The following is a 16,248-nucleotide window of genomic DNA, read 5'->3' as shown; positions in this document are numbered from 1 at the left end:
TTACCCCCCTCTTATTGTACCACTACGACATTGGATAACACCTACCTCTTGCCTTAATTGCGCTTTCATAAGCACGGAAAACTGTCGCCTTGGTGTGATGAGATGTTGCTAGCATTAGACTACATTAGCACTGCTAATCTGACAGGATGGTAGGTGGACCAATCGCGTCGCACAAGGCTGTGAACAGGGCTTCCTATTGGCAACTGAGGAGACTCTGTGAACATTTTGATAGGTTTAATAAGAAGGGACTGATGTTTTCACACCATATTTGGATAACTGAGATCATGATGTTTCAGGGAATACCAAAACATAGGAAAATCCTCGTGCGAAATCCTCGGTTGAGCCGGCTGGTAAAACGGCGTTATTCGAGATATTCTTTGTAAGATTAAGAGTTGCAAGTCAACTTAAACAGCCATTTAAGTGTATTTTCGCAATTACTGTGATGATGAAACTTTGGGAGATTAATTTTGAAGACCTTTTCTTTCATATAAGGTAAAAAAAAAAAATCTATATTTTCAATGTTAATTACTGTAAGCGGCCATATCTCAAAATAGAACGTTGCGACTTAAGACTCATTTCGCCAGAGCGGGTCACAATTATGCATGATTTATTTTGTTATTGAATTCGTAGGCTGGGATTACGCTCGGCAACAATTATGTTTAATGTCCTCCTGCTTTTTCAGGAGGGCCGGCAGGCAGAGCGATGTACAGTGGCAGATAGGGCTGGTCAATATGGCTGAAAACCATCACAATATAAGTATTTCATATCAGTCGATATTGATAATTATTGATTTTTAAAAAAAATAAATCTATTTCAGATAAGGACCAGAAGAACTTAAACTTAACCTTCCTCTGATTTTAAATCACCTCAGTTATCAATAAAAGCAAACAGGGAAAAGAAATAGCAACACAATCATGAAAAACACTCAAATAAATAGGCTATAGCGTACTACATACTCGCCGCACCCGACCGGTAGCGCGACAACGTGACGTCAAAATTGCGTAATTTCCTCTGTCGCACAAGAAATTTCAGCCTCGCGCAGGCAGGTCGTGCACAGGAGATTTTTTTCAGATGTGTGCGACAAGCAGGATGAGCTTGAAGCCAGGGAGATCAGGGAGCATGCGTGCCTCTATAGACATCAACCACATTCAGGCATTTCATATAGCCTAGCCCACATCTTAAATAAACATTTTTGAATAGTCAGTTTGAGAAGAGAGGGAAATTAACCTGGCTAGGTTACCAGCGAGAGTTTGTGATTTTTAAATAGTTTGCTGGATAAGTTAATGAAGCTACCAGAGAGAGGGAATTAAGATAAAAGATCTAGGACCCAGGGACATGCCAATAATCCAGCAAAAGGTAACAAAGATATTTATTTTTAACCAGACCTGAAAAAATCTCTCCACCTCAGGAGATTACACAAACTCATCTCTCAGCACCAGCTAGCTAAAATTTCCCTCTGGATGAATCAAGTATCTATCTATCTATCTATCTATCTATCTATCTATCTATCTAGCTGCACACACCTTGGAAACTAGATGGTAATGATGGTAGTTGTGAATAGCAGCAACCGAAGTCTGAAGTATCATCACAGAGGGTAGTTTTTACTGCCATTGAGGCCAATTCAGGAGAATATTGCAACTACTGTCGCGACCACCACATGTTGAGGTAGGCCTACTTCTATCGCCTAATCTGGTAGAGTTGCACATACTAGCTACAATGCAAGATATATTTAACCTATTTATTTATGGACAACGTAAGGCGACGTGTGTGTTGCTTTTTAATTACCGAATGTTCTATTGAATGTATTTTTTATTGATATCGATTACATGTCTATTGCGATACATATTGCTATCGTTTTATCGCCCAGCCCTAGTGGCAGAGCGACGCACAGTGGCTGAAAGTGGTACTAAAGCTTCACGCAGCTTCATGCCTCGTAATGCGCGACTGAAGTGGTCATTTGAAAGCGGTGCCCACTGTATATTCTGCATCAAAAGTTGTGTTCTGGAGAAGGGAAGTATTAAACTGCCACCTTCTAGATCTTTCTCCTAACATATCACAACAGAATGTGGTTATCAGTGCATTGTGATCAGACAAAATTGCTGGTTCTATTGTTATTGTGTGGAACATTACTTTAAGCTCACTAGAACACAGAATATAGTCAATGCGGAAATGGGTGAGGTGGCGTGTGGGGAAAAAAGGTGTAATCCTTGCTTGTAGGATTGTGCATCCTCCAGATATCTAGAAGATTATGTGATTCCACAACTGCTCTAAACATGTCTAATGTATGTTTTTGGGCCTTTGTGTGACTAAGCCCTGATCTATTCTGATTTAAATCTAGCACTGCATTCATGTCTCCCCCTATAATCAGTGAATATTCATTGAGAGAGCAATTCATTGGTTAGACGCAGGAAAACGTTTTCGTCATATAAAGACGGTGCATACACTGAAACAAAGGCTATTTTCCTATTCCTTATTGTGGTGCATATATAAGATATCCTGCCTGATAGATCTTTACTACTTTTATCTACGGTGAGGGCGCATTTCTGCGACAGCAACTCAATAGAGCCCTTGGTTTTGGTGTCGTCACTAGATGCAGCAGCAATCTTGTAGTATTTATTTTGTAAACAATTTAAATCTTAAGTAGTCCAGGAATTTGGCTCGTTTGATCGGCCCATTTAGCCCCCTGATGTTAACTGAAAAGATTGAAAGTTCAGCCATTTTCAAAATATACACGCATACAAGCTTCACGTACCCTACCGGAATTCGCTGATACATTTATAGCAAAGTGTGAACTGTTAAATCTAAGCAAGGTGTGGTAAAAACGTAAAAAATAAAACAAATTCCCTAACCCTCTGAGACTACAAACCCCATCCCCTATCTGTAAGATACGTGGCCACATCAAACGCAGTTCGCGCAAACTCCAGCCCACGACTGCCCCCCCGTCTAAAGTCAGGTTCGTTGAAACGGGTCTAGTGAACTCTTATGCTAAACATGAACAACGTTACAAAAATCCTAAACATAGGTCTAAACCAGCTAACAAGTTATACAATAGGACACACAACCCAACCTGGTTGGAGTAACAAACATAGATTAGGCTATAAGATGTTCTTTCAGTCTAGTTAAATGTTTCCGTCAAATCTTGGCTCCAAAACTTACATACAGTGCCCTCGAGTCAAACTGTTGGGAGCTAGCACGGTAGCCCAAATATCGTTAGTCCATAGCTGCTGGGTCTGCCAGCTCTGACTCCGCCGTTGGCTCCGGAACCAGATGTGAAGTCTGTTGTGTGGGTGTCTCGTCGTCCTCTGGCTCCGTCGTCGGTACCAGATCTCCAACAGGATCCAGCTGCAGGGTATCCTGCGTGGATGTCGCGTCGTCCTCCATATCCAACTCTTGACAGAAAACGTCTGCATCTTTGGCTGTAGTGAAGGTTGAACTCTCTCCCTCTATGTGTCCCTCTCAGGGTAGCCGGGTAGATAAGAAGGTTTGAGATGCCTTTAGCATGTAGTTTACGCTGTGCCCCTATAAACTCTTGACGCCGCTGGATAGTGAATGCGCTGTAGTCGGGTTTAAAGCGTAGCATTGTCCTAGAGTCATGAATAGGCCCTTTTTGCTGTGCTTGTCTTGCTCCTTGAAAAATTGCTTGGCGGTCCTGATATCTCAAACACCTACAAATCAGCGTACGTGTTCATGTACCCTTTGTCAATTTCGATGATAGCCCTGTTCTGTAAGGAGGGGATCCACACTGGTAGTTGTTCTTGCAGGAATCTGACTGGGTTGTTATTTTCGCTGCCCTCTTTTAGTCCAATGATGCGTACATTGTTGCGTCGATCCGTCTTCCATTTCGACTAATTTATGCTCAAATTTCAAAGTCAAAGTCTGCTTTATTGTCAATTACTTCACATGTCAAGACGTACAAAGAGATCGAAATTACGTTTCCCACTATCCCACGGTGGAGACGAGACCTATTTTACCAATTAGGTCCACAGACAAACATAACATTCAAGTAAACAATATAAAAAGTAAATAAGAAGGCACATACAATGAAGAAATAAGAGCAGTAAAATTTGGGGGAGAGGGGGGAGAGAGTTCAGCATCCTAACAGCCTGGTGTATGAAGCTATTGGTGAGTCTGGTGGTGCGGGAGCGCAGGCTTCTGTACCTCTTCCCAGAGGGCAGTGGATCAAACAAATTGTGAGTGGGGTGATTTGCATCACTCACAATTGTGGTCGCCTTGCGGGTGAGGTGGGAGGTGTAAATGTCCTTCAGGGAGTGGAGTGAAGCACCAATAATCCTTCCAGCTGTGTTCACTATGCGCTGCAGGGCTTTCCTGTTGTATTCAGTGCAGCTTCCGCATCACACAGCGATACAGCTGGAGAGGATGCTCTCAATGGTGCCTCGGTAGAATGCGGTCATGATGACTGGTGGAGCACTTGCTCGCCTGAGTTTCTGCAGGAAGTACAGGCGGCGCTGAGCTTTCTTCGCCAGTGATGGAGTGTTGGTGGTCCAGGAGAGGTCTTCACTGATGTGCACCCCCAGGAATTTGGTGCTGCTCACTCTCCCCACCACAGCACCGTCAATGGTCAGTGGCAGGTGTTGGGTGTGACCTCTCCGGAAGTCAACAACAATCTCCTTGGTCTTGCTGACGTTCAGCAGGAGGTTGTTGTCCCTGCACCACGTGGTCAGAAGGTGCGACCTCCATCCTGTATTGAGTCTCACGCCCTTGGTGATGAGACCCACCAGAGTTGTGTCGTCCAGCAAATTTCACTATGTGGTTGTTGCTGTAGGTTGCAGTGCAGTCATCGTCAGCAGGGTGAAGAGCAGCGGACTGAGCACGCCCAGCCTTGGGGGGGCCCCCGTGCTCAGTGTGATGCTGCTTGAGATATTGTTGCCAACACGTACTACTTGAGGCCTCTGACAGAGGAAGTCCAGTAGCCAGTTGCAGAGATGGGTACGGAGTCCGTTTGTCAAGTTTGCAGATGAGTTGTTGTGGTATTATGGTGTTGAATGCAGAACTGAAGTCTATAAACAGCAATCTCACATATGAGTCTCTTTTTTCCAGCTGGGTGAGGGCTGGGTGGAGGGCAGAGCAGATTGCATCCTCTGTGGACCGTTTGGCTCGGTATGCAAACTGGAAGGGGTCCAGGGTGGGGGGGAGAATGGATTTGATGTGTGACATGACAAGCCGCTCAAAGCACTTCATGATGATGGGTGTCAGTGCCACGGGGCGGTAATCATTGAAGCAGGATGGAGCAGTTTTCTTCGGCACAGGTATAATGGTGGCAGCTTTGAAACATGATGGGACAATGGCTTGCTTCAGGGAAGTGTTAAAGATGTCTGTGAAGACATCCTTAAGCTCCTCAGCGCAGTCCTTCAGTGCACGACCTGGGATGTTGTCTGGGCCTGCTGCTTTACGGATGTTGATAGCAGCAAGTGTCCTTCACGCTGTCAGCAGAGAGGCACAGGGGCTGCTCGTGTGGAGGGGGAGGGGTCTTCTGTGGGCAAGTGCTGTTTTGTGCTTCAAAGCGAGCAAAGAAGCGGTTCAGATTGTTGAGCAGAGGGATGTTGCTCTCACAGCTCTGTGGCGCGGGCTTGTAGTCCATGATGGCCTGAATGCCCTGCCATAGGCTTTGTGCGTTCCTGCTGTCTTTGAAGTGGGTGGTTATCTTGTGAGTGTATTCCTTTTTCGCTTCCTTGATGCCACGGGACAGGTTGGCTCTCGCTGTTCTAATGCCAGCTTCATCCCCAGCTCTGTAGGCTTTGTCTCTGGCCCTCAGCAGCCTGAGGACATCCCCTGTCAGCCATGACTTCCAGTTAGCCCGAGTGATGATGTCTTTTGTGTGGTCATCATCATCAATGCACTTGGTGATGTAAGAGGTTACAGTGTCTGTATACTCCTCTATGTCTGTCTGGTTGTTATAAGTGGCCGCCTGCTTAAACATTTCCCAGTCTGTTGTGTCAAAGCAGTCTTGAAGAGCATCAGAGGCTCCCTCAGGCCACACTTTTACCTGCTTGCGAACCGGTTTGTTTGCTTTCACTCTTTGTATGTATGTGGGCATTAGCATAACAGTGATATGGTCAGAAAGTCCAATGTGGGGGAGGGGGGTGGCTTTGTATGCTCCTTTGTCTGTAGTGTAGACCAGGTCTGGTCTGGGTGTGCCGTCTGTTCACTGACAGCCTGGTACAGTTCACTAAGAGCAGTGTTCCTATCACTGTTATTGTTGGTAGGCGGGATGTATACTGCAACTAGCAGAATCGCAGTAATTTCCCTTGGCAGGTAAAAAGGACGGCACTTTATGATCATAAACTCCGCCAGTGGTGAGCAGTGTTTGCATACTCCTACAGTGTCCTGGCACCATTCGTCACGGATGTAAACGCAGATTCCTCCTCCTCGTGATTTTCCTCCCTTTACAATGGCCCTGTCTGCTTGATGGCATGCTAGCTGCTACAGTTGTACAGCAGAGTCCGGAATGTTGTCGTTTAACCAAGTGAAGACGAGCACACAGCAGTTACTCACTGTCCGGTTCGTTGATCTCAGCAGTCGTATGTAATCCATTTTGTTGTCCAGTGATCGTACATTTGCCAGGAGAATGGATGGTATGGCTGGGCGAGTTGGGTTGGCCGCTAGCCTGGCCCGGACGCCTCTGCGCTTCCCCCTCTTCTGCTTCCTCGCACACCGCTTCCGACACTTTCTTTCCGGGGGAGGAGTAGCAGGCTCCGGTGTTGTTGCAGGCCGGAGTAGTCGGAGTTCCTTTAGCGTCTCTGTTGCAAAGTCCAGAACGCTGCAAAACTTGCTTTTGCAGATGTCCAGTAGAAACTGCCTGCTGTACTTGTAGTACGACGTAGTAAGACGAGACGAACACGTAAAACTTTCGGACAAACACTTTTTAAACGAACAAAACACCGTTCGGTTGGGACGGAGAGGTTGATGCGTGTGCACGCGCCGCCATCTTGGATTTGATCAGGATTTCTTCTGGTCATCAACACAGGCATTCACTAGTTTTTTCATCTGCCTGTTATCCCCCTGTGTCTTGTCCATTCGTTGCATCAGATCACGTACAGTAGTTCCCTGCATCTCAAGCTCTGTCCTGATGTGTTGCAGCGAAGTGTTAATTTCTGTTAGCACTCCCTTTACTGCCTTGTGGACCACTGATTCAAGCACACTTTGTTGCTTCTCCAAGACCTGAGCGATAAGGTCCTCCATGTTTAAGTCCGCACCAGCATCAGTCGCCACATTAGCAGCCGCCATGTTAGCAGATTTCTGTTTCTGAATAGGTAACTTGGACGACAGAAATACCTGCTTTCTTGCGCTTGAAGGCATTTCACTGTAATGACTAATAAAATGATTTGACGCCAAAGAAAAGTAAATAGACCTGGTTTTTCAATGAAATAAGGAGGTGAGTGAGGAGCTCTAGCTCTCAGCGACCATTGCGCTTGTTGGTCACATGATCTCTCCCAAAACTACATAAGTTAAAGAATGTAATTGCATGTGTTGTTTATTTTGTATATGAATGAGTTAATTTGGTGATTTTGAGTTTAAAGGAAAGAATTGTTGGTTGATGTTGTCTTCTATGTTTATTTTGTTCTTTTCAGAACTGCGCTGTGACAAAGTTATGGATACATTTAGTGGATATGCCTTGTGTCTACCGAATCTCACTCATCTCAACGCTCGTCACTTTGGAGATCACAGACTTCCTCTTTGTGTAGAAATAAAGGTGAATAACTGCCGTTTGTCATTTAACACAAAGTTAAATAAGGGATAGTCTGCCAGTATTGGAAAATAAGGGTGAATGAGTTTTTTTTTTTTTTTTTTTTTTTTTCCCTGATCGGACTTGTATTCCAATGTTATGATAAGGGAACTTGCCAAAATGACAAAATAAACATATAATATGTCTCTTTAGAATTTATTTGTTACCATTTCATCGCTCCCATTAAGTCACAAATAGTTTGCCACGTAATTTTGGTTATTAAAGGGAAATTACGGCCATTTTTAACCCCAACATTATTTTCCTTAGGGTCACCCCGTGTTGGGGTAAGCAAAAAAAAACGACAAAAATGGATTCGACCAAACCAGAGATCTGCCCTGGCTGCTAGCGCTTCGAAATTAGCTTATAATGCTAACATCTGGGGGCATGCTATTTAACCATGTTTGGGGCCTCTAAACACACTCAGAAACCCATTCCCAGACCTATGGAACACAAGTTGGTTTCTTACGAGACACCACCGTGCTCGTTTAAATCAAATAGTGTCTTACAAGTAGCTGACTGAGCTGGTAAACTGTTTTTTTGATGAAAAAGCTGTTGGGCTAGTGATGTCAGACTTAACAACTGAATAGAACTTCAAAGCTTCAGATGTAGCATATCAACATATTGCTTGCTGACTTTCTCTCTCAATCAAGTTTAGGGTTGGGCACCGAAACATGGTTCCAATATGTAACCGGCGCCGAGGCAGATGGTAGTAACGACATCGAATAACAACGTGGATTTCGGTGCCTCATTAAGATGGATTTCACTGCACGTCATGCGCCATCTGTAACATCTTGCTTTGATAGCACCACATTATACAGTTAGCTAACATAAACTTATACACGTCAAGACATATAAACAGAGGGGTGCACCATATAGGCTAGTGGACCGTGTTTGACAGCTCGCGTGAGCCCATGCCATTGACAAGGAGCCTACTTTAAAGCAATATCCCAAGCTCTTGTAGAAATCTAGCAAATAACTACACACAAGCAAAAGGCTATGAAACAACACCAACAGCCTAGTAAACACAAACACTTGCTAATGTGCTAACTGGCATCTATTTGAAATGTTATCAGCAAAGTTGTAATGTGAACTTTGTTTCACGGTTCTGATAACTTCTGAACTACATACTGACATTAATCTTTCATATGCATGAGGTCCATAGCATCACAGTGAATTTGAAGCTCATGCTAAAAGTTTGATGGTAAAAACATAAATATGTACTGTAGGTGACAAACATACCTCTGCAGCATTGATATTCCCAAGCATTCAAATTCTACGGAACCATCACCGCACGATATTGCTAACTAAGCTGCTCTGACAGGAGGTAGTCTGTTTTGTGCATAGTTGCTGTTAAAATGCCTACTAGTGCTGGGAATCTAAATACTTCAGCACTGGCATATGTAACATGTTAAAAAATGATTGCGTTGTAAGGGGGAAGACATCGGTTAAAACCCAAACGATACCCAACCCTAATAAAGTTCCATTGTGACAAGTGAACCTAATGCTTGTGGAGTGATCTGAAAGATGATTTAAATCGGAAGCAGAAAACCTGTTTCCATTGTCAGCAGTCAGTCATTTTTGCAGTGGTCATTTTATAGAATTATCGGACATCCAAATTTTCGGAAGGTCCGTTCATGTTAATGGAACTTTCTGCAGCATTCTAAAGAGCTATATAATAAGTAAGAGAGAACGGCTGCCGAGCTGTCCCGTTATAGTTAATGGACTAGGCAAAGGTAAAGAGTTTCCTCCGCCCGTCTCGGCGTTATCCCACTCATTACCTGGTACTGCTAGTGATATCATACTTATACTTCAAACATACATTCAAACCCAGAAGGGTATTAGATTAAAGCAACTGGCCTGGTATGGTATGATGGTACTTAAATGATTTCAGATCAAAATAGTATGCTTCTGGCCATTAAGCAGTAGTTTACTCGTAATAGGAAGAAACAAATCTGAGGAGGTTTGAATTACTATTTGAAATCAGTGAAAGCACAGGGTGTGCCTCTAGGCAAGAATGAGAGGGGAACTGCCAAAATTAGAAGAGTGATTCGGACATTGAGTTAGCCAGGAATCTTGTCACATGCTTTTCAGATGCGAAATGCCTGTGTGTGTCACATGTTTGTGTACATTTGTTAACTCATCAGGCATAAGCACTCAACATGCATTCTGAGGACAATATCTTGAATATATTACAAGACTAATTATTACTACTGATCAAATACTTTTTTTCTCCAGCCAAAATGTGGATTTCTTCCTTTTTCGGGGCATGTTACTAAGGAATGCAAACGCAAAGTGTGCCGGTTTTGCATGCACCAACATTATAAGGTAAGCTCAGAATAAATCTCATAGTACCCTCAGCCCTCCATCCTCTGAAGTTTTAGCATTCAATGACGTGTGAGCTGAACTTTAAATCCTTTGTTGAAGTGCATGTAGTTTGCTCAACAAAATGATTACATGTAAGGGATGTGTTTCTAGCAGTGAGAGATATTTGAAAGAAAGTTGGAGAATTTTCTGGCCCCACTGTTGGTTGAGTACTTAATATGCACCACAGCGCTGGAACTACAATAGGTCCTTGTGATTCATGTTTTGACACCTCTGCAGTTAGCCAATGGAAAGTGGAAACGACAGAGTCGGTATTGCCCCTTGGACCTCTTCTCAGGGTAAGTGCTGTATTACTTCACTGCACTTGAGACATTAAAATGTAAAAAAAAAGAAACACCACATTTCAAACTGAATTTTCATTTGTTGCTGTAAACCAAGCATCATACAGAATGTTAAGAAAAGTAAATCTAATGGAAATCAAATTAGTGGCTGTTTTTTTTTTCTCTGTTCTTTGCTTGATGGAATTGGAGGTGTCTGGGTGGAATATTAAAGGAACACGCAACCGTTTTATAAAATTGGGTTACTCCTGTCTCCCCTAGAGTTAGATAAGTGAGCAAAAACATTTTTGTCTCCGTGCATGCGTTGCCGTAGTCCGGTAGCGCCCCCGCTAGGTTAGCTTAGCATAGTAAATCGAATCCTTTGTAGCCAGATAGTACGTTGTGAATAAAAGTGAGCCAAAAAAAAAAATACTTCTTGTGGCCTCAGTCTTCACAGCGAGTACAAACGGCAATGCCGATTTAAGACGAGGTGATCTCCCAGGCAGGTATTGACTTGGGACTATATTGGGGCGAAGCACCGTTACTTGGGCGCAGAGATATCATGCAACACATCAGTACTTTTCTCACTCGCTACAGCACGGACAATCTCTGCGCCCAAGTACCGTATTTTCCAGACTATAAGTCACACTTTTTTTCATAGTTTGGCTGGTCCTGCGACTCAGCTGCAACATATATATATATATATATATATATATATAAATATTTTTTATATATATATATATATATATATATATATATATATATATATATATATATATATATATATATATATATATATATATATATATATATAAATATTTTATATTTATATATATTTTATATTTATATATATTTATATATATATATATATATTTTATATTTTATATATATTTATATATATATATATATATATATATATATATTTTATATTTATATATATTTATATATATATATGTATATATTTATATATATGTTTTTTTCCTCTTCATGACACATTTTTTTGACTGGTGCGACTTCTACTCCGGTGCGACATATAGTCCGGAAAATACGGTAGCAGTACTTCGCTTGTGCTTCGCCAGAGGGATTAAGCAAACATACAGACAACACTGCAAATGCACAAATAACACAAGCTTGCATTAATAGGCGATTTTAGTGACTAGTTGTTTACCTTCGTTTATGAAGTATTTAGAGAAGTCCGCAAAATAGGCTACAGATTTTATTTTAAGGTGAAAAAGAAAATGGAGAGTCCTTACTGCAGCTTGTAAATACAAAAAGGTAAAAGATTGTGGCCATGTGCAAGTTCAAAACTGTGCAATTCACCACTCGGTGAGTTGCACAGTTTTGAAAAAAGAACGTTAAGGGTTTAAGGACATGTTTGTGCATGCCCATAGCCAGCCACTCTGAAACAGTCAAAGGCGATTCAAAACGAGGCAGAAAGTCGAGACCGGACCCATCGTCAAAATGTTGGTGTCCACCACTCTAGTTCATCCAAACAAACAAGAAAAGGGAATCAAAGTGCTAAATACTGGAATTATCCTTTAACTTGTTCCTCCCGTGAATGTGATAAATAAAAGGAAAAAGTGAAAACTACTCTTATTGTTCTGAAATTTTGCATCACTAAAACAAATTTTGAATGTATTCAGTCAAGATGTATGTGAACTTCAGACTACCTTTTTTTAAAATGAATTTAAAACTCATTTCCCCAACTTCTTTATGTCTAGGAACAAACAGAGAATGTACATTGCAATTAAACACCTTCTTGAGGAACCACAAAACAACTTTAAAATCTTTAAGGTGAGTGTCTTACTGAGTGAGTATTATGGATACCTGTTGTTGAAGGCTTTCATAGCCGAGTGAATATCCAGCCATTTTTAGGTTGTATGTCCTAGATCTGAGACATCTTTTATAGATTTTTGGAAGAACTGCACATCGTATAAGAAGTTGAGTCAGCCATATTACTATATCTCTATGTAATTCTTGGGGGGTGCCCAGTGTCTCTCTCAGCCAAGGGGTCCTTGGGCTGAAAAAGGTTGAAGACCCCTGATCTAAACCATGAAGCTACATTAACATAATGCCCAGTAGGGATCGACCGATATGGATTTTTTTTTAGTACCAATACCAATTTTTTTTTTTCCATCAGCCTTAGCGGTGACATACAGGACAATTTTCTTGAAAATTTGTAAATGCCCAGTCAATAAACACACAAACTCAGCAGCTTCCAAGTTTTTGCATAGGACATAAAAGAAAAGAAAAGGTTTTCAAAAGTTCTCTCTACTCACGTAACTGTTGACAATAGGCTAGGTAGCACCGGCTGAAAAAAGGCTAGGCCTCTGTCAGCTGCCTCCTCACAAACGACTCCAATGAAGAGACAGTCCTGGAATCTGTCCCCTTGCCGCCGCCTTTCCTTTAACAAGCTTTAATGTGAAGTAATTTCCAGTACACTTCCTTGCGATGGGCGGACCGTGAAGTTAGCAGTGTAGCTAGCGGAGAATCTAAAAGTCCATAGCTAGCTGCTAATTTAACACCCCAGTGAAAAAAAAATATTGTCCTTAACTCATTGAATGCTGCGCTGTTTTCGGAAGCTTTGGCCCAGAGTGCCAGCAATCTTGATCATTGTTAACGATTTTTGTAGAGCCACAGCGTATTCTATGGACATATACTATGGCTTGTTTGAAAGGTGAGACTTTAAGCTCTCAGTGGGTACAAACCGTTTATTTCCACATGCCTCTGTTCCTAAGAAATTCCAAGCTAAACAGTGGCTAGTTTTCATCAAAATCCCTGTTTTCTTTCTAGAAATGGAGATGTAGCGTCTTTGAAGTATGAAGTGTTGCTTGTAAAGTTTCCGGGAAGTGACCTAGCGAGACCTGGCGAGACTGCCACCTAGTGATAGACCCATGAAAATGGCCTGGTTTTGACCTAACGTGCATGTGTCACTGATTCAACCCAAAGCGGCAACCATCAAAAGCAGAGTTTTAAGATTAAATGTCCAGATAAAATGTCCAGATTGTGCATTGTCATGAGTTTTCGATCATCATATATTACATTTCCATTCATCAGAGTTCCCAAAATCACATATAAGGTGTGTTAGAGTGTCTAGTTTCGTAATAAAAAAAAAAAAAAGCTAAAAACGTAATATTACGTTTTTGGCACTCAACGCATGGGAAGGAAAAACGTAATATTACGTTTTAGGCACTCAATGAGTTAAAAGAGGAATAATGTCCCAAAATAAAACCTTGTTGAAAACTGGAAATCAGCACCTAATATCTAAACTAGTGCTGTCAGTTAAACACATTATTAGGCAAAAAAAAAAGGTTTGGTTCCTGTTGGTTGTCCGTTGAGGCCATGGGTCGGTAGGGAATTAATTTTTTTTTCTTTTTTTCCCCTTCCAGTGGCAGTAAGGGATAGGTAGAAAATCAGTCCCTCCAGGATTTCGCGAGGTTTTTTGAGACTGTTGCGACCTAAAATGCCTGGATGGAAGTTGCGGTTGCTGTTTTTTGTGGAGAAATTGCGGGAGGAAGTGAAAATTGCAAAAATAGTTGCTATTATTTATTTATTTATTTATTTATTTATTTATTTATTTATTTATTTAATGTAGGGCAATTAAGGTTAGTAAGACCAAAATCACACTGATCATCTTGATGCTTATTAAAAAAGGATAATCAAAGGTAAACAGTAAGGATTACAGAAAATCAAAGTAGGCCTACTTTATTTGTGAAAATGCTTTGACTGAGGTAATTTACAAAGCAGTATAACCTTTCGTAGAACTGTCCAAAAAAGAGTCGCCTAAAGAGATGGCATCATGTCATATGTTTCAATACATTCATATATTTTGTAATTCATATTAAGTTCATATCTTTTTAATAATTCATAGTCTGTGGCCTGCATAATTACTAATAGCAAGTAAGTATATAGTAATTTCATATTGATTTAAACTATTTGACTACACTTCTGTTTAATGTCATTACATTGGTGGTGTACGTCTAATTGACTGCCTTCCCCTTTAAGGACGTGAGCGTAGCCTATTTACATTTCTGAGTGGATTGGAAGGCTTGCATCTCGCTGTGTTCGGCTACGAGTGTGAATCACTTTTTGCATAGTGCATTACGGTATGTGGATGCAATTGGGAATGTGTTCTATGTCATTAGTTAAAATAAATGTTAAAAAAAACACTCGAATGAAATCATTCTTGGATCATAGAAGAGGTAAATGTCTTGCAATTTTATTAATTTCTATGATTTTGGTAGCACTACTAAAATTAAGCCCACAAGCTAGCAAACATGACTTAAGCTAAAAGGACATATCCAGGTAAACGTTTGCCAATGGGTTGCATAACCTACTCAAATGTCAGTAAACCAAGTAGGCTTACTTACTTTCATAGCCTAGGTAGGTTAGCAACACCAGGTTGAGAGATGCAAGTAAGCAGATTATTAAAGTTAGCCTTCTATTTATTGTCACCAAAACTGCAGAGGAACGAACACGTTAGGGCAGTCTTTGGTGTCATATGCAGAAGGTGCAGAAGTGTGCCATCTGGCTCAATATTCTGTGCGATGGACTGTTGTGGTAGGGGAAATTTCACGGTGAAACTACGATGATTGGTCAAATTTGCGAAAAAGTTGCGGTGTTTGGACAAAATTGCGAGTGCCTTGGTAAGTGACGAAAACAATCGTCTTCGTGAACAGCTGTGCATAGGCTACTTTGTAAAATAGAGAATACGCTCATCCCTATACATAACGCAAGGGGTAATTAATGTAATTAATAGTTCGCCTTTTATTTGTGGATTTATTTAATGTAGCTTAGACTATTTAGTGTTATTTCTTCCCCAAGCTCAAAATAAATTTGGGTCGCACATAAATTGAAAGGGTCGGTCGGAAACCGGAACCCAAGATTTTTTTTTTTTATGCCTTAACACTGTTAACGCAAACCTATTTTAATGGCGTAGTTTTTTTTTTTAACGCGAGATTGACATTCTTTTTGGTCTAACAAACTTTGTAGTTTTTTCACATGCTGTTGCAACAACCAGTAACGTTAGAAAAACTACAACACCACTCCGGATCTAGCTAGACCGGAAAATAAACAATACGCACTGACGAATGGAATGGAACATTGTATGTGCCGCATGTACACGCCCCCTTTTAGGGGAAAGATGACTATTTGGATATAATGGAAACGTATGGAGCTGCATCGAAGTGGGGAGCGAAAAGGGCTTATACTTACTAAATCTTGAAACAAATGTGAATAAAAGGCACAAAATAAGGTTGGTGTAAGTTATCTCTGTTTATGGGATTAATGGAACCTTATGTTCCTATTTTTTGCTCTTTCCAGTTTACTAACAGAAGTGTCACGAATGTAGGCACAGTCAAACTGCCTGTGGCTGACTGTATAACTAAGTTAGGCAAGCTTAACTTTACATGTCACAACATCAACTAAACATAATTCACACATTCATTCAATCACTTGTAATATGAACGTATTTCCTACAACTAGGTGAGATAATTGGCTATATTATACTGAAGTTCCACAGTTGGCTAACTAGCAAGCTAACAGTTTTACATGGGATATTATGGTAAGTGCTACGTGTTAAATTTGTCCTCAACATTGGTGTATTGGAAACGAATTAGGTTGGTAATGTACATAGTTTTAACACGAGTCAGTTACATACACAAAATTCTTCATAACTGCTGTTAGGGGTGTACATTGGCACTGCCCTCACAATTCGATTCGATTACGATTCACCAGGTAACTATTCTATTCAATTCGATTCGACGATGCATTGCGATGCATCAAAATTCTACTGCACACAACAAGGCAAATTTTGAGGTCATGAGGCAATACAAGCAGTCAGATATTGAACAACAGATTTTATTG

At 41.1% G+C, this 16,248-nt stretch overlaps 1 protein-coding gene across 2 annotated transcripts in view; it reads left to right on the top strand.

The window, feature by feature from the left end:
- Positions 1 to 16,248, top strand: part of ippk (inositol 1,3,4,5,6-pentakisphosphate 2-kinase) — a 73,278-nt gene that overhangs the window by 30,109 nt on the left and 26,921 nt on the right. For both annotated transcript variants that reach the window (XM_048254231.1, XM_048254232.1), the window contains exons 5-8: positions 7,590 to 7,711; positions 9,980 to 10,069; positions 10,346 to 10,404; positions 12,105 to 12,177. In XM_048254231.1, the coding sequence (XP_048110188.1) occupies positions 7,590 to 7,711; positions 9,980 to 10,069; positions 10,346 to 10,404; positions 12,105 to 12,177 (344 nt within the window). The remainder of the gene's footprint in view (positions 1 to 7,589; positions 7,712 to 9,979; positions 10,070 to 10,345; positions 10,405 to 12,104; positions 12,178 to 16,248) is intronic.

Source organism: Alosa alosa, chromosome 10 (genome assembly GCF_017589495.1).
Source record: "Alosa alosa isolate M-15738 ecotype Scorff River chromosome 10, AALO_Geno_1.1, whole genome shotgun sequence".
Taxonomy (NCBI): Eukaryota; Metazoa; Chordata; class Actinopteri; order Clupeiformes; family Clupeidae; genus Alosa; species Alosa alosa.
This window is presented reverse-complemented; position numbering and strand designations above follow the sequence as displayed.